Source organism: Erithacus rubecula (genome assembly GCF_903797595.1).
Source record: "Erithacus rubecula genome assembly, chromosome: Z".
Taxonomy (NCBI): Eukaryota; Metazoa; Chordata; class Aves; order Passeriformes; family Muscicapidae; genus Erithacus; species Erithacus rubecula.
In genome coordinates this window covers 16358027-16382760 of record NC_136661.1, presented here as the reverse complement: position 1 = coordinate 16382760, position 24734 = coordinate 16358027, and the positions used below count along the sequence as shown (strand labels likewise).

The 24734-nt window shown below is 38.6% G+C and overlaps 2 protein-coding genes across 5 annotated transcripts in view; one reads left to right on the top strand and one right to left on the bottom strand.

The window, feature by feature from the left end:
• Window positions 1-11635, top strand: part of MTREX (Mtr4 exosome RNA helicase) — a 41742-nt gene extending 30107 nt beyond the window's left edge. The window contains exons 19-27 of one of the 2 annotated variants that reach the window (XR_013777164.1): window positions 1896-2024; window positions 3020-3130; window positions 3440-3628; window positions 4715-4878; window positions 6047-6152; window positions 7217-7273; window positions 7658-7820; window positions 10008-10152; window positions 11056-11160. Coding sequence is in view for 1 of the 2 variants with exons in the window: in XM_079330416.1 (XP_079186542.1) it covers window positions 1896-2024; window positions 3020-3130; window positions 3440-3628; window positions 4715-4878; window positions 6047-6152; window positions 7217-7273; window positions 7658-7820; window positions 11056-11160; window positions 11467-11519 (1077 nt within the window). In the remaining variant the exon portion in view is untranslated. Of the gene's footprint in view, window positions 1-1895; window positions 2025-3019; window positions 3131-3439; window positions 3629-4714; window positions 4879-6046; window positions 6153-7216; window positions 7274-7657; window positions 7821-10007; window positions 10153-11055; window positions 11161-11466 lie in introns of those variants that run through there. The other variant, XM_079330416.1, reaches the window with a different exon arrangement.
• The window catches only part of PLPP1 (phospholipid phosphatase 1), a 66669-nt gene continuing 53518 nt past the window's right edge, over window positions 11584-24734 (bottom strand). For all 3 annotated transcript variants that reach the window (XM_079330424.1, XM_079330425.1, XM_079330426.1), the window contains exons 5-6: window positions 14069-14245; window positions 11584-12035 (exon numbers count right to left, since the gene is read on the bottom strand). In XM_079330424.1, the coding sequence (XP_079186550.1) occupies window positions 11910-12035; window positions 14069-14245 (303 nt within the window). In that variant the 3' untranslated portion in view covers window positions 11584-11909. The remainder of the gene's footprint in view (window positions 12036-14068; window positions 14246-24734) is intronic.

Here is a 24734-nt window from a genome sequence, read left to right as displayed (position 1 = left end):
CTGCCAATGCAAATAGTGCTTTGCTATCTATTGTTGTTCAGAATAGAATTTATCTCAAGCAGGGGTGCTTGCTATGTATTCTGTGTTACAGTAGGCAGCAAAATAACTATGTCCTTTGGTATTCGTAAAGAAAGATTCCCAACTCTTCCTAAATGAGAAATTTTATTTTCACTGGATTGTGCCAGCTGTAAGCTAGTGATACTGTTGTACTGTTGATAGTCAGTATTATCTGATCCCTGATTCCACACATGAAATTTTTGTATCTTAGAAATTATTGATACCAAAATTTGAGATTCTGCAATTCTATCTTCTCTGTTTAGACTATTACAATCTTTGTATATTTGTAATGTTTACTACATAGACGCCTGTTTTACTGCTGTGTCGTGGTCATTGAATTTTCAGTAAGTTTGATGTTAATAATCTGAGACTATAAATTTGGTACTTGTGCTATCTTTCTTGGTTCCCGAATGTGACCATCTTTCTTATTTTGATTTGTTTCCAGGCGCTTGAACTAAGAGATGTTTCAGGGCAAATCTAAAATGCTAAGAATTCAACTAGTCTTGCAATACTCTGTGTAAAAGGGCATAATTTTGTCATTGAAACATATGAATTGATGCAGCATTAATTAAAGAATCATTTGAACTTTATATGGCAGAGAAGTCTGTGGCTAACAAGTGTTTTAAGGATTCTAGTCTCCTCCTATTCCTGCATACAATGTCTGTTGCTGTTCAAGGGTTTAGTACCTATACTGTTGTAGGAAATCCATAGAAGAAAACACATTCAAAAAGCAGTTGTAGATTGAGTCACATCTAGTCAGCATAGTCTAAAAGCTGTTGATGTATGTAAACTTAAAGGGAGTAATGTTAGCAGCAGATGTTAATGATTTTTATACTCCTGCTTTTTTAATAAGTTTATAATACAATCACAGGTAGAAATATTTTTTCCTCTTATAATTTTCTAGACATCTTCAGTTCTGGTATTTTATGTAGTACAGTGGTGCAGCTATGAGCTTAGTCTCTACTTCATTCAAGTCAGCATTATGCCTTCCCTGCCTTTGGATGGATACTGATCTGGTACATGTGGGTATTTTAAAATTCTGATCTCAGAATTCAGAAAGCTTACACATGGTATTTTAAAAGATTTCTGCCTTGTGTGTTAGGCCTATAACTTATTTCTGTTCAAAGTCCTAAAAATATTTGTGTGTGGTAGGAGTGTATTTGAGTGACTCTAGTGCATATTGATCCAGTCAATTAACAATTGCCAGCCTTTTGTAAAGCGTTGAATAAAGGTTATGGCCTTGTGAACAGTAGTCTTTGTTCATCACATCTGCATGTTTGTGTTCTTTAAATGAACAGATATTAGCAGTCCAATATAGGGTGTATAAAGATAAAGCCTGCAAGATGCAGCTTTCTCTTGCCACAGATTCAGGCTCTTATACTTGAAAGGTTTTTCAGTGGTTGCAAACCTGCAAATGAAGAGATCCACTAAATTTTGCGTTGTTTTGGCTTTTTTTTTTTTTTTTTTCTTTCCAAATGCCAAGTTCAGTACTGCTAGCATGATGCAAGGATGCATTACAGTTTTAAAACATACTGGTTTATTTGAACGAGCAACATATAGAAGAAAATGCAGATACACCTAAAGCTTCAAGCATAGGCTACTCTGGCAAGGGAGGATGGGGGAGGGTGATTTTTTCAAGTGTGTTTTTCTGTGGAAAGGGTCTTCCAGTAAGTCCACCAGTGTGTGTTTTCAGAATGTACTGCAACACTGAGCTGATACTTGGTAAGAGACATAGCTCATTTAATACCTTTAATGCTGGAGAAATAGTGCATTTTTCATTCATTCCTGCTTGTTTAAAATAGCTGCTATAGACCTGCTCTTTTTCTTACCCTCAACAGCCAAATTCTGGTGAATTGGACCCACTGTATGTAGTTGAAGTGCTTCTGCACTGCAGCAAAGACAGTTTGAAAAATTCTGCTACTGAGTCTGCAAAGCCAGCCAGACCTGATGAGAGAGGAGAGATGCAGGTTTGTTGCATGTGTTTATTCTCAGAAGTTCCTTATAAACTTTCCCAAATCTTCATTTCCAAACCATTTGCGAACTATGCTGAAAAAGGGACTGATGCATTTAAGGAAGAGAAGGAATCTGTAACTTAACTCTGCCTTCTGAATATATTAAAGTAATACATTTTTAGTAGTATTGTTTGACAGATGCTTTTTTTTTAGCAGTATCTTGTCTCTGGGAACAGAATTTCATTTTTAATTTCCTTTTAATTTCTTAAAATTACTTAGGCTGGAAAAGATTTTCAAGATCATTGAGTCCAACCTTTGAACACCAGCTTGTCACCTAAATAATAGCACAAAGTGCTACATCCACTTTTTTCTTGAACCGTTCCAGGGATGGTGACTCCACCACCTCTCTAGACACCTTTGCCTACTGTCTCATTCTAAAATTCGATTGAAATTGTTTTTTTTGAAAATATTTGCATTATTTAAAATTTTCAATTTTAAATCCTATGTCAAGACAAATGGTTGCAATTTTCAGGTCAGTGGCAGTTTAATTTGTCTGCAGATTTTTTCTCAGAAGCTCCATTTAAACCTTGGAGTTTAATGCAGTATTGGTTCCTTGTTGTGTCATGATGGTTCTCATAACTAAGGAAGATGTATTTTCTGGTTTGATATTCTCTGCTGGTAGCACTCTTCGTTAAGTATATAACAATAATTTGCCTGGTTTGGATCAGAAGAGGTATTCCAGCAAGTAAGGTGCAAGGTGATAGAAAAGCTGTTTTGTTTTGTTTTCAGTTGTAGTCTTTTGCCAGATATAAGTGCATTCAGAATTTTTGGACAGTTACTTTTCTTCTTTATGAATACTTTAAGTAATTGGCCACATTTTCTTGCTTTCTAATACACCTTTACCCACTGCTGTTTCCTTGAGCACTAAGTTTTTCTTTTTCCTTGAAACAGTTTTGCTATGGACCAGTAATAAGAGATATGTTTTTTTTACTGATTTATCTTTTTGACAGGTTGTTCCTGTTTTGGTGCATCTTGTCACAGCTATCAGCAGTGTGCGACTGTACATACCTAAAGACTTGAGGCCTATTGATAATAGGCAAAGTGTGTTAAAATCTGTTCAGGTAAGTTACACTAGGCTGTGTAAGTACTCTGCACCGAGTAGTGAGGTACTCTTGAACTCAAGGCAACTTGTTCTAAATAAATTTGTGTTAAGTTTCTGTCACATCTTCAGCCTTATTATTTAAAGGGGTTGGAAGCCACAATGTATGTCAATTGTTTCTTCTTGTCAAGTAATTTTAAACTGATTTTGAAAACTGCTGAAACATCACATAATTTACGTTACAGCCTCTGTAGTTATGCCAGCTTATTTGTAAAATGTAATTTTTTTCGCTGCTACAGATCTTTAAAAAAATTTTTTTTCATCATTTTAGGAAGTACAGAAACGGTTTCCTGATGGAGTGCCCTTACTAGACCCTATTGATGACATGGGCATCAAAGACCAAGGGTTGAAAAAAGTAATCCAAAAAATAGAGGCATTTGAGCATAGGATGTACTCACATCCTCTTCACAATGATCCAAACCTGGAAACCATATACAAACTTTGTGAAAAAAAAGCACAGGTAAAGATACAAACCAAATAACTTTGTGTTTAGCTGTAGGGGAGAGAAGGAGGTTGTCTTCTTACTTGCTTTTCTTTTTATTTGCAAAGCCCAAATCAAACCTTTTAAAATTATTAAATCCCGCTAACAGATCCGCTGGGATGGTGGTATACCCTTCATTGGTACAGATGCAAAATAAGTCTGAAAAGAAAACTTCAAAGGAAGTTTTCAGGAGTTAGAAAGTTGCAAGGGTCTTTTTCACTGAATTGACATATGACATATGAATTGTGCTGAATGCAGTGTAGGAGAAGTCTTCATAAATAATTTTGCTTGTTAATTTTTAATATACTTGTGCAAACCTAAGTTGGATTGAAGGGGCTTATTAGCTTGAGAAATGTACCAGAGAAGTCATTGTGTTCTGCTTCCTAAGCTGACTCTCAGCTTGGAAGCAATGCAGGAAGCAATGCACTTTTATATGGAGTTGTATCCTCTTAGACTGAAATCGGTTGTGCATAAAACCAGCTCTCAGGTTTTTGTGCTGCTGGAGGAAACAGGTTCTCCAGGAGCCATTCCACAGAAGTGAGGTGGTTCTGTATGGGCAGCACAGAATTGGTATGGTAAGACCTGATGGACCAAGCAGCTTTCTGTGAGGGTGTCTGCTGTGAGGACATAGACAGTGACTGGGATGAACTGCAAGCCACTGGAGAAGTGCTAAAAGAAAATAATGCATGTGACGTACATTTCATTAAATAGTTGATTAGCAGAGACTTGGTATCAGTCTCAGACAGTGAGCGCTCATTTCTCAACAGAGGATTGCTCTTTTGTCTTTTTAGTGTGGGATGATTTGGTTTGTTTCCCACTGTGGGTAAATAGCTTAACTTCCCAAGCTTATAATTTTATTATTATTAATAATATTAATAATAATAATAATGATGATGTTGTTATTAAATTTATTTAAACCTTCTTCTTAGAAGACTTAAGCAAGTCAACTAGTCAATTAGTATGTTCATAAACCATTGTTCTGAGGCCTTTATGTAAATTAAACAATGTCTTTAAAACAGTCACATCTGTTAAACCTGCAAGGTGTAATTCCTCTCCTTCCCCCAGATTGCTATGGATATTAAAGTAGCAAAGCGAGAATTGAAGAAAGCCAGAACTGTCCTGCAAATGGATGAACTGAAATGCCGCAAGCGTGTTTTGAGGAGACTGGGGTTTGCCACGTCCTCAGATGTTATTGAGATGAAAGGACGGGTTGCTTGTGAAATCAGCAGGTAAATGGCTTCTGTGCAAACTGTTCAGTGTTGTGAATGTACACTTTATTGCCCTTGTTAAAATTAGTACTTGATGTTTATATTTTAAAGACTATTAGAAAAAGGGTTCTTCAGAGACTGTGCTCTCTGTAATAAAGACAATATACTGACTCAAGCAGTTTGAGTAAAGATAGCAGCTTAAGGACAAAATATAATGGATTTTAAGATAAAAATGTAGACATGAAAATTCCAAAACAATGGTTAATTTTGTGCCTGACTAAGGTAATAGCATGTTTTTATTTAATGTTGTACATTGAGGGGGAGGTCTTGATTTCTGTGGTTGAATCACTACTGTTGGTCCAGTTACTGACAAATGATTGTCAGGACTTACCAAGTCACTGATGGGTTTGGAATAGAGCAAAATTGCTTCCATGGGAATCTGTGAAGTGGTGCATTTTACTGTAGTGCATCTATCAGGTACATATATATTGAAAAAGATGAAAAAATCATGAATCAGACTTGAATATCTTACAGTGTAACTTAGATTTTGATAGGATTTTGTATTTTTAACGGTCACAGTGGTTGCTGTACACCTTGTCTTAGGTAAGATTGAAAGCCGCTGCTGGTATTTGTTTGATAGCTAACTGCCCTGCAAAATTTGATAGCAAGTGGGGAAGCTGCAATAGAGTTTTATCTACTTCCTGACTGGAACTGTTTGAGTTACACATCTCTCTTTTTTTAAAAATCCTATTTTGTTTTTTCCCCATCCTACGCGTTTTTTTTATCAACTCTAAAAATAGAAATTTGGTCTTAATGGTGTTTTATCCAAATAAGTGTGCTTTTTGTAAGTTGCCTAACTCCTTGGTTCTTTTTGATCTCTTGATATTCTGTCTGATAGAAACCAACTAAATCAACTATTTGTACTAAATTGTATGATCTGTCAGCAGAGTTTTTTTGTAGTCCAGTAATTGGTTTTAGTTTCTTTAAAATACTGTTGCAATCTCTTATTAATTAGCATTCGTTCTAAAAAGCGAGTATATTGTGTGGGTGTGTGTATTTGGTGTCCCTGACAGTAAAATTAAGATGCTGGTTTTTTACCCATATGCAGTTGTTTCACAAACAGTAGTTCTTCATTTAAAAATTGCATATCAGTAAGTCTTTCCCCTAAGCTTTCTTCTCTTTATTTTAGTGCTGATGAACTACTCCTGACAGAAATGATGTTCAATGGTCTCTTCAATGACTTGTCTGCAGAACAGGCAACTGCACTTCTCAGCTGTTTTGTGTTTCAAGAGAATGTGAGTTGCTTCTTCGATTAAAGAATTCTAGACATTCCATATTCTAACAATATTGTTTTTAATTCAGTTGCAGAAATTGGTTATAACAGTATGAGCCATTGCATTTTTTATCATTTCCTAAGGTGTTTGCCATGAACTCACATTGAACTTAGCAAATTGCAGTTTTCCTCTTGCAATAAAACAGTAGATTCTCAGCATATGTGATGCTGTTAATACACCCCATTCCATATAATTTAAAATGTAGAATGATTATATCAAGAAGATGCTCAACAATAACTGCACCTTAGACTCTGGGGTGAGCATATATTTAATTCTCAGACATGTCTGTGTTATATTTTATGGCCAGCGTTCTTTGAACAAAATGGCAGTACTGCATGGAATTGATACCAAAAAGGCTGTTAAAATCAGGCCATACATTTTAAAAAGCAAAAACATTGGCATTTAATACCAGATGTTATTGTTTTCCCACCTGCAAGATGTATACAAGGTTAGTATCCCCCTAGAAAATTAGTGAAAGTAAATTTCCATATGAAATGTTTTTGCAAGTAGCTAGCAAGATGCATCACTCAGGTTGATTCTAAATATGGAAAAAAACATTAGCAGCAGATGCTAATGTATTCCATTCATTAGTAGATGGTAAACTGAGGTAAGCCATTGTTAGAGTATTGGGATTCACTCAACAATAGTACTTGGGTCTAAACAGCTAGGGCATAAAGATGTTCCTGTATTTTGAAAAGCCATATTTTCATATATTGCCACTGATGCTTAAGTTATTAAAAACGTTTTGTATTCTTAAAGAAGAGCTTGTAACTGTCAAAGTAGTTAGTTAATGGCAGTTCATTATGATGCAGCTAAATGGAGCGAATTTTGGAAGTATCCAGCAGCAGGTGCTGCTTTTAATAATTTTGGTGTATTATACAGAAAGATTTTGTTTTCTGATTTGTTTTGAGGAACAAACATTTTAGGGTAGCAGTATCATGCATTGAACTTCTATTTTTGCATTTAATTTGGTATAACACAAATGCATGAGAGCACTTGAGATTGTTTCATGTCTTCTTTTTCAGTCCAGTGAAATGCCAAAATTGACGGAGCAGTTGGCGGGACCACTTCGGCAAATGCAGGTAATTCGGAATTGAGCTCAAGGTTAATGCTAGCATGAGCAAAGCTCATGAGTAATGTGTAATAATTGCATGGTAAAGACCTCATTTTGGATCATTGGTGAATTCAGCCTGCACTGCTTGTGATGTTGCAATGTGTAATAATACGTTACATGGTTTGTAAGAAATCTTTATTCTAATTTCAGACATGCCTCTAAAAGCTTTGTAAGCTTGCTTGCTATACTGTAGATTGTTAGTGCAGACAGACTTCATGTGGTTTACTTTTTGATTCTGAGTAATTTCACCTAAAAAGGAAACCTCATCCTGTAATGCAGTACCTAATAATGTGCATGTTAAATATTTAGTCTGATTAAATATATTATAAATGTAAAATATTTTATTTTAAAGGAGTGTGCAAAAAGAATCGCCAAGGTGTCAGCAGAAGCAAAACTGGAAACTGATGAAGAAAATTACTTGAATTCTTTCAGACCCAACCTAATGGATGTTGTGTATACATGGGCAAATGGAGCTAACTTTGCTCACATCTGCAAAATGACTGATGTCTTTGAAGGTAGGCTAATCAGTTGTTCTTTAGAAGGTAATTCTATAACAGGGATTGGAAATACTGAATAACCTTATAGTAAACTCAGATGTATCCAAGCATCTGTATGGCTAAAATCAAGTGGGGAAAAATTGTTTACTATATATATTAATTTATACTTACACACTGTTGATGATTTAGAATCTAAGGTTTTTTAAAGGGTTATCTGTATTCTAAAAACTTTCTCTAAAACTCAAAAATTCTAAGCATTACAACAAAAGGTAATGCTTGCTTTTTCTAGTTAAAGGGAGAAAAAACATGTTCCAAATGCTTGTCATCAGGAAGTACAGCTCTTGCACTTGTCCTCATTATAGTTAAGTTTTTTATCTATTTGTATAACCAGTTGGTATAACCAGTTCCTCTTGCTGACTTAATGATGACAGAAGTGAGAAGTGGTAACTAGGTCTCTCTTTTGAATAGTTTCACACAGCAATGCAGTGGAAATAGTTGCAAAGCCTAGGTATAATGTGTCAGGTGAATTAATTTGGTTCCTAAAATTGGAATACTAGAAAGTGCCTCTTGAGGAAGAATACTTTGTTTTCAGTTTTTAAAAATGTGGTAATTTGCAGCCCTGGTATTTTGTAAAAACAAACCATCCAAAGGGATGTTAAACAAAAATGAAAAGGTCAAACTGGAATGAAAAACCAGCCTGTTGGAAGTTGTGAAGAGTAGGATGGATGCACCAATCTTAGAAGTCTTCTTTTTGAAGTTGTTACTGTCACTGCTGCCTCTCTCAAATGCTGTTTTCTTCTCTGCAAAGGTTTGCAGATTTCCTTATGACAAGGGAATTCATGCACATGATTCATGCATGTAATCCAATGCATAGACCAGGAACTTTCTAAAGAAAGTTGCTTTTGAGCAACACAAATCCTGGCTGTCTTTGCTTATGCCATCAGCAGATTCCTCCTGTTTCAATGAGTCTATTGCATCTGAGGCGTTCATTTGCTGTGGAGATACCCTGAGTATGTGGGACATCAAAGCAGCTGGCTTATGTTTTACATTGACACTTGAATGTTCAGAATACACTGAGCAGTAACTTTTTCCATTTACCACATTTGTACTAAGACAGTCAGCTTTAGTGCCATCTCCCTCAAAATTAGATTTTAGTGGCCTGTTTTGAGAAGGTCAGCTCTTGTAACACAGGTCAATGCATGATTCTTCCCTTAACTTTCAGTAGGCTGGTTTTCTGTGCTTTATCCAATAGGAAGGAAAGCACTTCAGGCATCCCTTGTTGGTAATGTGTGCCTCAGATGGATTGTGGTACTCCTAAATTGCAGAGTAGCTTACCTTGGTTATCCAAGTAACTGTAGTGAAAATCAGAATACAGAATAAGCATGAGTCTTCCAAGAACAAGTGTGTTTGCCACAAAGGGGAGCAGCATTGATTTGCTAATGAAAGTACCTTGTCTTTAAGCTGAAATATGTGTGTTAGGAAGAAACAAAAATAAGAGCAGCTTTTTAAAGCCATTAGGAAAGAACACTAAGCTGAGTATCCTAACTGTTAACTGCAGACCAACTCCTGCTTTATGGAAGTGTAAACAATAGTAATTAATTTTAAAATTGCACAAATTTTCTTTTTCTTGCACAAAAACATATGACTGCAACAAGTCCAGCTTCACTGCCTGTAAACAAGAACTCCCTGCAGTGGCTGTCAGGGTCAGCCTTGTAAATGGAGACGAGCAGGATCCTTGGCAGCTGAGCCAGGGCCTGCCACAGTGCAGCACAGCCATGCTCGGGGCAGCTGCCCACAGGTCACTTGTGTTGGTGTGTGCTCTGTGCTCAGTAGGCTATGTGTTTTCCATCTCCTGTCATTGCAGCAGGTTTTACAGACTGCTGCTCTTACACAAACTGTTCTCGCTGTAGCAATTGACATGGCCTAGTGAGACCCTATGAATGCTTTTTAGAAGAGAAGCACTACTTTATCATATCTCACTTTCCCAAGAGCTTTGAATAATGTTCATTTCATATTGATTTTTCTTCCCCAGATATTATGCCTGAAGGGGGTAATAAAAAAGGTTGCACAGACCAAACCCCCTTCAGTGTGCAGGGACATCTTCCCCTAAATTTGGTTGCTCAGAGCCCCATCCAACCTGACCTTGAATGTTTCCATGTATTGAAAGGTCACAATAAGGTCTCCCTGGAGCCTTCTCTTCTCTAGGCTGAACAACCCCAACTCTCTCAGCCTGTCCTCAAAGGAGACCTGTTCCATCTCTGATCATCTTGGTGGCCCTCCTCTGGACTCGCTCCAACAGGTTGATGTCTTTCCTGTGCTGGGGACCCCAGAGCTGGATGCAGCACTGCAGGTGGGGTCTCATGAGAGCAGAGGGGCAGAATCACCTCTCTTGCCCTGCTGGCCACGCTGCTTTAGATGTAATTGGCTTTCTGGGCTGCAGGTGCACACTGATGGGTCATTCAGAGCCTGTCATCCAGCAGCACCCCCTCATCAGGGCTGCTCTCAAGCCCTTCATTCTGTGTTTTCCCAATAACAGTTATTTTGCCCACAGTAATTTTGACTGTTGGAGATGCTGCTGGAGAAATGACCAAACACAGTACTGTTTGCTTGTGACCAGAAGAGCAGAAACATTTAGGGATGTTTTGTGAAATTTGTAGCAGTGACTTGGGCTGAGCACTGAGAAAAGTTCAAAGAGGAGATAAATAAGTAATAAATCACAAGTGGGTATTGGGTTGCAGTGTAGGAGCTGTGGCAAGATGTTTGTGTGCATTATTGTAACCATGCAATGGAGTAGCAGAATGGTCTGTGGACTCTTGTGTAGCACAGGAATAGTAGTAGGATGGATCCCTTACTGTTTTACTGCCTTTGCCAGCTAAAGGACTAAGGCTTATAAAAAGCAATCCCAAAATAAACCTGCAGTAGTTCTTGAAGCGGCAGAGTTGTGAATCTCCTAATGTTCTATAGTTTTTGAGAAAGTCTTAACAAGTACTTGAAAGAAAAAATTGGGTAGGAATTAGTCAACAACCCAGGAAGTAGGGTGATCAGATATAGAGACTGTAAAGACAGTAGAAAGGACAAGCATTTGGAAACAGCTTCAAGGCAATGCCTTGTGCAACTGTGCAAACAGAAACCAAGTTTAAGACATTTGGCTTTTAGATAAATTGAACAGGGTTGTAGAAGGAACTATTACTTTGAATAATTCAGGGCCAGTTACATGATGTGGCATAAAGTTTTCCCTTGCTCTTTCATACAGGTAGCATAATTCGTTGCATGAGACGTCTCGAAGAACTGCTACGGCAGATGTGCCAGGCTGCAAAAGCCATTGGGAACACTGAACTGGAAAATAAGTTTGCAGAGGGTATGTATTTTACTTTCGCAGTACATGAAGCAATTTTAGAAGAAAAAGTGATGGGGGAAGGAGCTGCACAGGTAGTGATGGCAGAAGGTGATTAGTTTTGTAATGTGAACTTCTTGTGTTGACTTCATTGTAAACAGCACCATGGCTGTTATCTTTCCACATAACACCTTTATCACAAAGTTTGACTTAAAGGGTGGCTAAAAATGACTTCTATTTAATACTTGTGTCATGATTATAACTATACTTTAAATAGTGGTTGTGTAGTTGAGACTCTTGAAATATTAATATTGTTTTTCTTCTTAATAGGGATTACAAAAATCAAGAGAGATATTGTGTTTGCTGCAAGCCTTTACCTGTAACAGCAGATGTCTTCCAGAAACTATACCGACATGATGGAACAAATTCATCAGTGTCACATGTGGCTTCCATATCAAGTAATTCCTTTTAATGGTGTTTACTTAAACCACAGTTGATTCAACAAGGCATGTACAAACAGCAGTGTATGTAATATAACTTGTTACAGTTTCCAATAAAAATTTACAATTTTAATAGCTTTCTTTTAAGCAAGAGCTTGAACCAACAGAAATTTAAAGTTTAGATGTACAATAACTGTGGTAGTTGTTACTATATACAGGTGAAGTGAGCATTCAAGAGCAGCAGCAGTCCCTTAAAGGCAATTACTTATTGTACATAGTTAGACTTGTGAAATTGTTTTCTTTCAGAGCAATGCAGGTGATGTGGGCCATTCTTCATGGTTGATGATTGCTGCCAAAGTGATTTCCATTTGTTGGCGTCTCATGTAGGGTTGTATGGGAATCTTCTTTTGGTTGAAATGTACATCCTCTCACTTTGAAGAAGTCTGACACATATACAACCTAAGTGAACAAATTAGTGTTAAGTGTTAATTAGTGTTAAATTAGTCCTGCACTTACAAACAACTCTTAGGAACAAGGGCTCTGCAGCAGGCAAATTCTATGATCAAAATTAATAAAGAGCAAATTTAAAACATTAGAAAATGGCAGGAAAGTCTTGTACAAAATTCAGACATCTGTTCTTTCAATAGCTTTTTCACCTTGCCATTGACCATCTAGCCAAGTCATGGTTTAAGCCAAATTCAAGGCTTGTGCTGACTAACTGCTGACTACCCAGCACTGCTTCATTACAACAGCCATAGTGTGAACAGCTCTAAAATCAAGGAGCAAAATGAGGGCCCACAATGCAAGTTTAGTTAATTTTTCTTCTGTAATTTAGGCAGGAGAGGTGGTGCTTTAGCTGGACCCAGCAGCTGTAAGGCCAGCTCTACCTATGTAGTCCTTTCCTGCAGGCCTTTAAACATAGCACATCACTTCTTCACAGCTAGGAGACACCTCCCTCACTACAAACAGGTGGGTGGTTGATCCAATTCTGCAGCTTGCTGTCTTCCACTGCTCATTTCACCAAGTCCCACAGCAGATGTGCTGGGCACAGTGCTGCACGGGGTGCAATAAATGAGAAGCCACACTGATCCCTTCCCTTCCTGTATTGATTGTGTCTTCCCCTCCACTGCAACCCTGACAACTGCAGAACACTGTCCATGGCAGAAGAAACAATCTCCCACCACACTGGCAGCTGGCTGAGGATCCAGCACACTGCTTTAGCTACAGACTAGGGGAGTTTCAGCTTCCACTTAATGCCAGATTCCCTCAGTTCAATTTAGTGATGCATTTGCAATTGCTTGCTGTTTTTGGAGAGGAACTCATCAATTCTTTCAGCTAAGAGTCTGAGGGTGGTGGTTGGTGCTAGTGTTTATTTTTTTAAATAATTTCATGACCTTTCAACCCTATTCACTGTAATGCTACTTTCTACTCTCTTGTATTACCAAGCACCTTCTGAATCATCCAACATCCTTGACTAAACTTGTTTTCCTAATAAAATGTCTTCACCTCTTTGATCTATGTTTCTTACTCTCTGAACTCCTTTTCTTTGGAAAACAGATTGGACAAAAATGAGGGGTAGGATTATGCCAACATGTAGCCATTTAGTAACAGCTAATATGATTTCCCAGAGCTGCTCTAAGATTTGTTTTGATTATTGATTGCAACTAGTAGACAGCTTTGTCTTGAGCCTTACCCTTCTGACCTGAGAAAGCTGGCAGCATTTATTATGGAGGTGGTTTTTCCCAGCTAAACCTCAGTTCTTGGTAACTGAATTCTTCAGTATGACCTCAGTTCACTCCCATTGATCCAGAAGTCCTGATCTATCCCTTCCCAAGGATGAATTAGCCATAGCACTCTGGTGACATCCAGTACAACTGTTGTCACTAAGTCAACTAGGCCTGAAGTAACAAGTGTCTGATTCCTGGGATAAGTTTATACTCATCAGTACAGCTAAGTTTCACAGCTTCCTTGTTGTGAACACATCTTTCGTACTAGGAATGCACACAAGAAATGGTGACGTGTTTTTAGTTTCCCATCAGACTGAAAAAACACACTGTGTAAAGTAGCAAAGGCAGACACTTTGGTGCTGTCCTTATTCTTCAAGGCCTTTTACCCCCTGTTTAATTTATACAGAATTCTCTGCTATTGTACTTGAGATTTCGAATTTGGCTAGAAGCAAAAAGCATGATTTATACAGAAAGGCCTACATGGTTTGCAGTTACCATTTCCATCTTAGTTATGTGAAAAGCTCTTGAGCAGAGACAATTTCATGTTGTCCAGTGGCTAAAGCTACCACTTATCTCATTGGCCTACAGCCTCCCTCACTACCCAAGGTACTACTGCTATACCCAGTCCAAGGAGTTGTTTCCCTGCTTCAGCAATTTTTGAAGTGTTAGAAATACAGGTTTGCTTTCCTCTGAACACAGCCTGCCATTGTAAGGTGCTGTTCATAAAACCAGCATTCACACACCCACCCCACAGGAATTACTTACAATGAGCACAGCTACCACTGCACCCTGGATAAGTCCTGTTAAAACATCACTCCAGTGATGCTTGTAGTCAGAAACACGTGAGAGACCCACATAGATAGATGCAGCAATGAGGCCAAATTGTATAGTGGGACGTAAAAGTCTTGCCCAGTCTCCTTTCATTCTTGCTTGAAGATAAAGCTGAAAGAAAAAGAAGTAAGTTACAAGATGCAGAAAGCACAGAAGCAGTAAAATTGTGTTGAGTCTTTTCAAAGAGTTGATAGAAATTTTATTGAGTTAATGTTCACAACTGTTTTAAGTGCTATAGCTATTCTCTTAAGACTGCCAAGACAGAGTTAGATAGTTTTGGACTTTATATATATAAATACCATCATGTTGTTATATTTGTACCAATAAGACAAATTAGTGTTTTCAGGACAAGGGTCATGGTAACACTAAAGCCACTTAAGGCTTAAAAAAAAATCCAGTGGCAGTCAAACCAGTATTTTGCTCCTGTATGAACCACAGGTAAGATTTATACAAAATACTTTACTATACATAGAACTAACAAATTTTTAAACTTCATTCACAATTCCAGTCACCTTTAGTATTATCAACTTTTAGGATAGCATTGCAGCTGTAGCTAAGTATCAGAACTAACCTGACATAATGACTCAGTTCTGAGTTGTCACTAGTATACTCCACTGAGCTGTGTTCCCATCCTTTTCAGCTGCATATTAACCATGCTACCACTCTGGTGGGTATTTGAAGTTCCCATGTTTTTTCCCTCCCCTCAGGTCTGTTTTTGTTCTGTAACTATGTTTCTGATGTATTATCTCTGATTTGCAGTATTTATTTCTTTCTCATCTAACCTAATCCAAGACTCTGCCTTTGTTTCTTCTCTTGTCTGTCTAGGATCTGGCTGTCTACATCTGTCTAGCTCTCTAGTATCTCCAAATACACTCTGTAAACATAATTGAATTTATTTTGAAACAATCCTATCACCAAAAAAAAAAAAAGCACTATAGTTACTGCATTCACTGAGAAAACTATATTTGGATTTTACATTTATTTTGTATTTAACATTTCAAGTATATCTTCTCAGACACAGCTAGAAATTTCAGGGCAAGGACAAAACCTTAGCTGACAGTCTTGAGAAATGCAGAAACCAACACACAGGCATCAGGCACCAAGGCAGCACACCAAACTTCTGGTAAAACCCTCCACTGCCAACTTCAAAAGCCATGGCTGACTTTGAGAAGCAGTACATTTACAATGTAAATACAGGCACAGGGAAGACACTGTAGGTGCAGAGGTGATACTTTCCAAAGTTAAACATTGGGGAATGTTTCTCTCAGTAACTTACATCATAATTTTGGCATGCTGACATTTTCAGCTATAAATGGAGCATCAAAAACATCAAGTCCATCCACAAACAGCTTTCTTTAATAGCAAGGTCAGGCCAGAATCAGACACTAAAGAAGCTACACCTAAGCCTAAACTGAAAAATAATTTTTCCCCTTCGAATTGGCAGGCACTGCATATTTCTGTGGGCCACAAATTCACCACTAGGGAAAATACAGTTTATGTATTTACATACATTTACATACATTGAAGTTTATGCCACTTCAAAAATTACCTGTCACGCAAAGTTCTTTAACAAAAGGTGTTTTAATGAAGAAGTAGTGATACTACTTCTGGATTTACTGACATCAGGCAGAACACTACAAAATGCCTAATGAAGTGGAGTAGGGTCCAAGGAGCCATATGCTGGTGGCCTGAAGAGTTGGCTGATGATACTGGCTGTTCTTTGCTATTGCTTTCCCTATTCCACTAAATTTTCCTGAAGGCAGTTAAAATACCTTGCTGCAGTGAAGTTTTTTCCATATAAATGTTTTTGGAAGTTGGCAAAAGGTGTGTAGTCATAATAGGGGAAAAAAGGGTTATGCAACCCTTTTGTAGATGTGAGAAAAGAGGTTTAGTTATGAACACAAGAAAATGGGGCAAGGCATGCAAATGCCAACTTGGAAAGATGCCAGCCCAGTGCACTGAATGATCAATAAAGCAGTCTGCCCTTATGCAGCATGTATTCAAATTCTTTCTGCTTGACAAACATCAGACAAGAGATTTGGATTTGACATCTATGTGAATGTTTGATTTCTGTACTGTGAGAATAATCTCCCATCAGAAGGAAGATCTGGAGCTGTTCTATCAGCTGTGGAGCACAAGCAGTTGGCCACAGATCTCACAAACTCTATGTGATGTTTCCCACCATTAGCTCCTCTATCTGTACAGGAAATAACCAAAGGCCTTCTTGCACCTTCTACTGGGTGTTCTAAAAGTAGGTGTGAGAAGGGTGAGAAATGATACTACAGATAAGTGTTAGGCTGACTGATCATTGCTCTGTTTAATTTGAGAAATAGCAGTTGACATTCTGGTTACAATTGGATTTGGGTTTTTTATTTTTGTTTTGTTCCTTTTTTTAAAAAAAAAGTTGAAAGTAATTGCTTATTAACCAGCTGCTGCAATGGCAGATACCATGTTATTTTTAAGCTGGTAACTTCAAACCGACACTGCTTTTCATAAGCTCAGAGTTGTGCTCCCTGCCAAGCTTCTTCCCACTACTGTGACTTCTCTTAGAAAGACAACAGCAACATGTCTGGCTGCAACAGGCCACCGGGTCCATGCAGGAAAATCAAGCACCCAAGGAGAGGATGAGCTTTTGCTGTTGATCCATTAAATGTAAATCAAGGTTAATACTGGAAATATCCCAAATGTACCTTTACATTAGCCCTTATGTAGCATTAAATGCACAATATGGAGATGTTCCAGCCCCACGCTGTATTAACTCCTGCTACCATTTTGACCCTGTTGACTAACAGTGCAATGGCTTCATGCTGTTTACAGAACCTCCTCCTTTACAGCACACCTCGGGTTCCTTTGCTCCTCTTTGAAGTCATTTACAGGACAGCTTTAGAGAAATTAAACAGAAGCAAATCCCTGTCTCCCCACCCAAGCCTCTTTTCTAAAAGGAGTAAGTTTTATAAGTAAAACTTGTGATCTATAGAAGCCACAGGAACTTCAGGAAATCTCATCTGGTTAATACTACTGGCATGCCTCCTACCAGCATTTCACATATTGCTGAGAACAAATTTGTGAACCTATGAACACAGCAGGAGCATCCCAAGTTGCTCTGGTAGTGAGTGACCCTTTCCTGTCAGCATTTTGACCATGCCTTCCACGCTGTTCTGAGCACTCTGATACATAACCAGTTGCCATTTAGCTATGTTCAATTGCTCTCCACTCTCCCATCTTGCTCTTTCTTGTGTTTGCTTTGTTCATTCCTTTTGAAAGTACAAAGAGATTTCTTTTTAATGGGATTAATCTCTAGGGTTTTTTTCCCCTAGTAGTTTACTCCATAATGAAAATATGTCCTCTATGCCACACACATCCTGAACACAAATTTCTTCTTAATCTATGTTCTAGTACTTCATTTCTAAAAATACACACAGCAATGAAGAGAAACTCACAGCTACTTTGTGGCTTCTTGCAAGAAGCCACAGACATGAATGGAAGGGTCTCTGCAACTGGAGAATTATTTGCTACTCCACATTCTTAGCATGGCTTTTGAGCATTCGTTCTTTCACCAGAGCAGTATTAATTTACATAAACACATGCCTACCTAATTTGGAAGTACAGTGACTTGTGTTTCCTAGATGGACTTCTGGAGGTGCAACCATGTGGGTTCATAAGGAAATTTCCTAAGAGCTAATGTATTACTTTATGACTTTAAGGGTACAAAATTCTTTTACATCTACCAAAACCTACTCAGTTCACCAAACAAGATCATATTTCAGATACTTAGGTTCAAGACTTAAAACTTCTTGGTGTTTTTCATTCAATACCTTCTCCTATTTTTTCCAAAACCCAATTATACAGAAATTCTGTACTAAAAAATAACTTTCCCTATTAAGGTATGGGAAATCCTTCTGCACTTGTTCAAGAATCAAAGTCAAAAGGAAGAAATTTGGTGAAGGGAGGGACTGTGGTGGTGTTCTCCCATCAAGTAATACTACTACTTATACCAATTGATTTGTTCTGATACTTTTCAAAAATGGATTTTCCCCTGACATCAAAAGGCCCCAGTAACTGCATTTCCAACAGGTGTCCTATCCTAAAGAACAGAAGGAAGGCACACCATCCCTTTGGAGATATACCTATTTTTACTCTTATTTCTGTCTCTCCAACCCTAACAGACCTACAGCATCATTAACTTAAGGGCAGAACAGTGAGAAAACAGTTTCCAAGAGAAAAAATTCCCATGTGACATAGAGAAATGAGAACACTTCTCAGTTTGTCCAAGTACTTGTAGCAAAACTCTGGAGACTAAACAAAGGTACAGAAAATCAGTTCTCAGCAAGTTAATGGCATTTACTTTACTTAGCTTAGCATTTACTATTAGTCATGTCTTACTTTTTACAGTATCTGCCTGAGCAATAAGGAAGAGCCCTATGGCATTACTGTTCTAGGAGGCACAAAATACTGCTGTGGTATAGTTACATTTGGATCCATTATTGGCTACTGTTAGGAAAGCTCATACTTCAAAGCAAGTCTGCTGACCCAAAAAGTCCCAGGAGCCACAAACCATAGGGATTCTTCCCAAACCAAGAAGCTCTGATTTAGGAATGCTCAAGCACACTCAAGACCATGTACACAAGTATGTGGTTTGCTTTGGGATTTCAGAGGTGGAGGGAGTAGATTTGGAGCTACTGTGTATAGGTGGTTTTGTTAATGAGGCAGGGATGGAAGGAAGGGAAAGCACAGGAGGCACCAGTAGTTTGAAGTTTTCAGAAAAACAGCCTTTGCATAACTGATATGAAAAGATGGGGCAAAATTTTTCAGGAGGCCTAGGATTAAACATGAACAGCTGAGAATCCAGGCACATTTGGAAAAAAAGGAAAATTCAGTTTTTAGAGATATCCCAAGGACATCCTTACAGGAGCCAATACCCCCTCTCCTAGACTGAGAAGTCTTCCATAAGGAAGTTGGGCAGATGCACAGAGTGCCAAAGTATCTCCATCAGTAAATACACTGTGGCCTTTCCTTGAAGACAGGGCAGTGCAGTGGTCTCAGTACTATACACTTTCACCAGACACAGCCTCCATCTGAGTATCTCTGATAAAAGCCTGTGTTAAAACACAATCCTCCAAGAGAATGGACAAGCTGAGACACTTATGCTAGATTCTGGCATACTAAAAAAAGGAACAAAACCAAACATTTAGACAGATACACAGGTAAGTGATCTGCCATCCCTTTCTGGTCCTGTTCAGCCATGCAGACACCTCTTCCCTGCTCAGACTAGGCAACAGCAGAGGGAAAAGCTCCCTTCAGAGATTTTCAAAGCTTTCTTCTACATCTGTAAATGTTTGCAGAATAGCTCTTCCCTTTCTGCTTGTTAAGGGAAACTTGAGAGATGTCTTTATTTAAAAGCTAGTTTGTATAAATGCTGTTACTCAAATAGCTTTGTATAAGAGTTATTCATCATTTCAGCTACATACAAACTATGGAATTCAAGGAAATATAAGAAATCCAGTATGCAGTTTAAAATTTGCAGTTCTAAGCACAAAAGAGCCACAAAATATGCTGAGAAACCTGTCATACACAATTTTACATTTATGCAAATATTACATAGAAGTTCAACAGTTTATTTTGTATGTGGAAGCACTTTATCTGTGAATAAACACAGAGCTATAGGCATCAGCTAATAAGACACTGTCTGCAAACCAGAAATAGGGATAATATCTCTCATGTACTTTTAAACACAGCAGGCTCACTCCCAAATAGAAAACTGCATTATAAAATGAATACAGAGTTGTAGAAGAATTCATGAGTCACTCATAAGCTGGGCTTCTCAAAAAAAAAAAAAAATTAAAATAATTTTTAAAAAGCAATCTAGACTTTGATGCCTGTCAATACATTTTGCCTTTTTAATCAGATCACCTCCTTTTCATAAATATGTATTTATGATCCCTGGTAAATCTGTACTATTATATGTCCTTTAGTTTTATTTTGATAGGGCAGAAAATAAAAAAGAAAGAAGCAATAGTTCAGAATTAGTTCTTCCCCTTCCAGCAAGGGAAAAGATACAGGTCTGCAGTGATTTCAGTGCAGGGGTGAGTCTGAGCTGCTGTTCAAAGGGATGGTATATCCCTATTACTCTGACCATCTCTGTCTCCCCTGTCAGCTGAACTAGGGGGAGAAACGACTGAACTGGGGAGAAAAGGCAAGGATGTACTAGAGTCTAGGCTCTTTAAGATAGCTGAATCATATCAAAGGCAATTGATGTGCAAGAGCTGCCTCCTCAGCAATGGGCATAAAGTCCTGTCACTAGCAACAGCTCAGCTTTCAATTCAATATTAAAACTATAAACAATCTGTTCTAAACAAATACTACTTGTCCAGTCGGCAATGGTTTTTTTGTGTTTTAATCCTCCAGCTTCAACTTGGATGTACATTCCCAAAATAATTTCACATTGACTTCATTTTTGCCATGGAGCAGGCTAAACAGTGACATTTTATTCCTTCGCAAATTGGAATACAACACTTGCCTCTTTTCTGATGAAAAAAACCCAAAAAAACCCCTTGAAGTTAGTATTTTAACATTTACTAGAAGAACTAAAGCACTGCAATGTATTGCTTTCAGCTCAGTTCTAGAGGAGCCTGTTCACAATACTGGAATTACTACTGGTGGCCCTAACTTCCAAGCAAACAATGGAGAAATCAGTTTTATTTGTTTGCTTACCATAAAAAGTCTGAGTAACAATGTTAAAAAAACACTAGGAGCACATACAGGTAAAAGCACAAGTGCTTCCATACTTAAGCCTTGCAGCATGACCAGTTACCCTTTATTTTTTCATCAGCTGAAAGTAAGATACTTGATATCACACAGAGCTACAGCCAAACAAAGCATTTTCAGTAACTCATGTCTTTTCCTTAGTTTTAGAAGGCTAGTCCTCAACTCTCATGTGGGCAGAAACACAATAAAGACAGTTCGGTAGGTCTAGTCAATAGTATTTAGGAAAGTGAAAAAACAGGTGTTGTGCAAACAGACATACCTAAAAATACTGTGTTAAAGACTCTTGTCTGAGTACTGTTCCACTCAACCTCCCACTCCAACATAAACAATTAAAATCAGAATTTGAGAGCAGAGGTTGACTGGCACACTTCGGAGCATGAGCACCAAAAGCAGCCTAAAGCCTGCTTTCACTTGTGTTTATCCCATGATCTCTCTGCAAAAGAAGGCTGTCAATCCCAGGCATTGGAACACTAATCACTCTCCTGTTCTCATCTGTAATTGCTTGTGTCCTTGGATACATAAAATGTGCCCAATGACTTGTAGGAGAGCCACTCAAGTTACATTGTGCAAGATTCATCATCCCTTTTTGTCCCCAGTCTAAGCAGCACGTTGCCATCCCCAGAATAGCAGTGCCTCTTGGCTGGGTTTGTGAAGCCCTGTTCTTCATCCTGGGATTGGTGCCGGCAGGGAAGTGCCCAGGCCAGCTACAGCCAAGACTGATTCTGTTACAGCAATATAATCCTTAGGGCCACACACATTTCTGCCAACTGCCAACTGTTCTCACTCCTGATGGCAGCATGCATTTAGCATTTTAACTTACAGTAGCTTTTTAAAAACACTTAAGTTGAAAATCACAGCAAAAACTTCCTGCAGCATTTTCCCCCCTAAGGTAAAGGTGTTTGGTCACAAAGACACTGCTAGAAAAGGTGTTCCACTGCACTTGCCCTCTCATTCTCCAAACCAGGATAAAATAGTTTTGGTGCAGGAGAGGCCATGCAGCTGTTTGACTATAAACAAAAAAAGGAGCAGCATGGGGAGAGGACAACACAGATAATTTGGGATCCATCATCTGTTATTAGGTCACTGGATTCCCACATACTGTTGCAGTCAAACTCCCTCTAGCTTCCACAGAAAGCTGCTGCTGGCTCTTATCCCAGAGATAAGAGCTCTGCTTGGATCAAACTAACCCATCTAGCTCTGCCCAATGAGTCTCAAAATACATTCTCCACCCATAGCTACCTAGACTGACAGTCTGCAAGCAGGTTTTTATCTAGGGTTTCACTCATATAAGAAACAGTAACTTTAACCTGGAAGTGGGCTGAAAACCCAAGCTTTACATTTGTCTAGCTGGACACAATAGCTTTTTTACATGTGCAATGACCTCTGTGCTGTAAGAACAAAAAGTGATGTATACTGCTGCTTATTTAAACAGATAATATAAACTATTTAACATTTCCATGCACCAAACAGTTAAGGTGGAGAATTTGATGACTAATACAGCGAGTGGTGCTCCCATGTGTGGCCCCTGCTGAGATAGGACATGCAGCACAAGCTTATGTTCAAAATTGGTTTTCTCTCCAGCAAAGCCATGCAGTTAGGACTCAGATAATTTTGGCAATCTCCTGTAAGCAGAAGAAAGGAATATTCCTCAGTATAATTCAGACTCTTGAAGAAATCCAAATGGTTGCCAAGTCAAAAATGTCATAGAATCACAGAATTGTTTAGGTTGGAAAAGAGCTTAAGATCATTTGAGTTCAACTGTTAACTCAGCATTGCCAAGTCCACCACACATTTATGTCCCCAGGTGCTACGTCCACACATCTTTTAACTACCTCCAGGGATGGCAATTCCACCACTTCCCTGGGGTAGCCTGGTCCAATACTTGACAATCCTTTCCAATAAGAAATTTTTCTCAATATCCAATCTAAACCTCCTTTGGCACAACTTGAGGCCATTTACTCTCGTCCTATTGTTGGCTGCCTGGGAGAAGAGGCCAATCCCCACCTGGCCACACCCTCCTTTCAGGAAATTGTAGACAGTGATAAAGTCAGCCCTGAGCCCCCTTTTCTCCAGGATACACCCCAGCCCCCTCAGATGTTCCTCCGAGTACTGGTTCTCTACAGTCATGGATTCACCTGACACAGCACATGCTTTCAGCAGGTAACTTTCAAGAGCAATGCCTATACACACACACAGCAGACTCCTCCAGCCTCTCCAGAAAGCAGCATGCTAGTGTCTGGTTATGATTAACACAGCCTCTGAGTAATACCACATGTTAACAGCCTGTCCCACTGGTGACTCAGCCCATGGCTGCAGAACGTGTGCAGGGTGCAGATGAAGCCAACATCAGAGTTCAGCAAAGGAACAGGCCATCAAGTGCTGCAGGTTTGGCTGGGAGCCAGCAGCAGCACTGTCTCACCACGCAGACAAGTGTGTGTGCATGGGTGTGTGTTGTGTTTCCTCAGCTTCCTGCACTAGCTGTCTTTTTGAAGATATCTGCACTCATTTTGGTTTCTTGGTATGCAGTAAGTCCGTGTTAACCAGCAAGACAAAAACATACTGCATTAACCTTCTTCAGACATCCCTACAATGGCCTCATGGCAGTTTCTAGATGAATAATCTTATTATCAGAGAGAAAGAAGACTAATCTCCACAAAGCCTCTTATTTTCACTGGGCAATATAGCTCAGCCAGAGACAAAGAACAGGTGCAGGAACAGACAGGGCTCTGGAAACTCATTGACTAATTAATGAAAAACAAACTGATCTCCAATGAAACACTCTCTGTTCAAAGCTAAGTTTTGCAGTTAGTACAGAACTGAGTGAACACAAGGACAGCTTTGAGCACAGCAAGTGTCTGAACCAGGACAGACACAAGGCCAGGATTTATGGTATTTTGAAGTAGCTTGTATAGGAAGCGTTTGATTTACACTTGACTTGCCACCTACCTATGTGGGAGGCTACCAAGGGTGAAACTCATACACACAAAGCCCCAAAAGGTTCCTAATTTCCTAAGATTCCTAATTTCCTCTGCAAGGACTTTTCAAACAATATCTTTTGCAGGGATTCAAAAAAATATGCCACTCCAAAAAGTATTATTCACAAATTATTAAGTATTATTCAAGTCACATGAAGCTAGTAACTTCAAAATAAATTTCTTGCCAAAGGCTGAATTTTCCTCAAGCCTAGTAGGTTAACTAAACAAGGTCTCAAACCCAGGCTGTTCAAGACATCTTCTACCACCTTGTATGCATCTAGATAGTTGTACTAATACAACCCATTACCTTCAATTAATGAGTTAAGAATTCCTCCTGACCACTACCGTTTATCCAGGTTGCAGCAGAATGCACCTTACACACATGGGACAAAGGTAAAAGCTCAGATACCTTCAGATCCCTGAGAGACAACTGTAATCCAGTCATTATAAATTATAAATAGTACATATTACTACACATCTACCAAGGTTTTTCTTATCTCCAGGTTTGTTCTGTGAGGTGTAAGTAACATGTTATCATGTTGTTCAACACAAGCATGTGAGAAGATGTTGGATGAGGAGGGTCTGACTGAGCCCAGAGGGGCAAGTCATTTTGGGTGCTCTCTGTGTAGCAGTAATTGCTTCACTGTACTGTGGAAAGAGTGGGATTGGGTTTGAAATGCTATTATGAGTGGACCCATATAATTTTGGAGACTGCCAATCTTAATGAGCAGAAATGCTTCACAATTTATTTTCAAAAACCCAAACAGCTGACAGGAAGTCATACCATATTCTAGCCAAACCCAGGATATAATACTTTTGAATACTTTTGAAATATAATACTTTTTGAACTGTTTGTATTT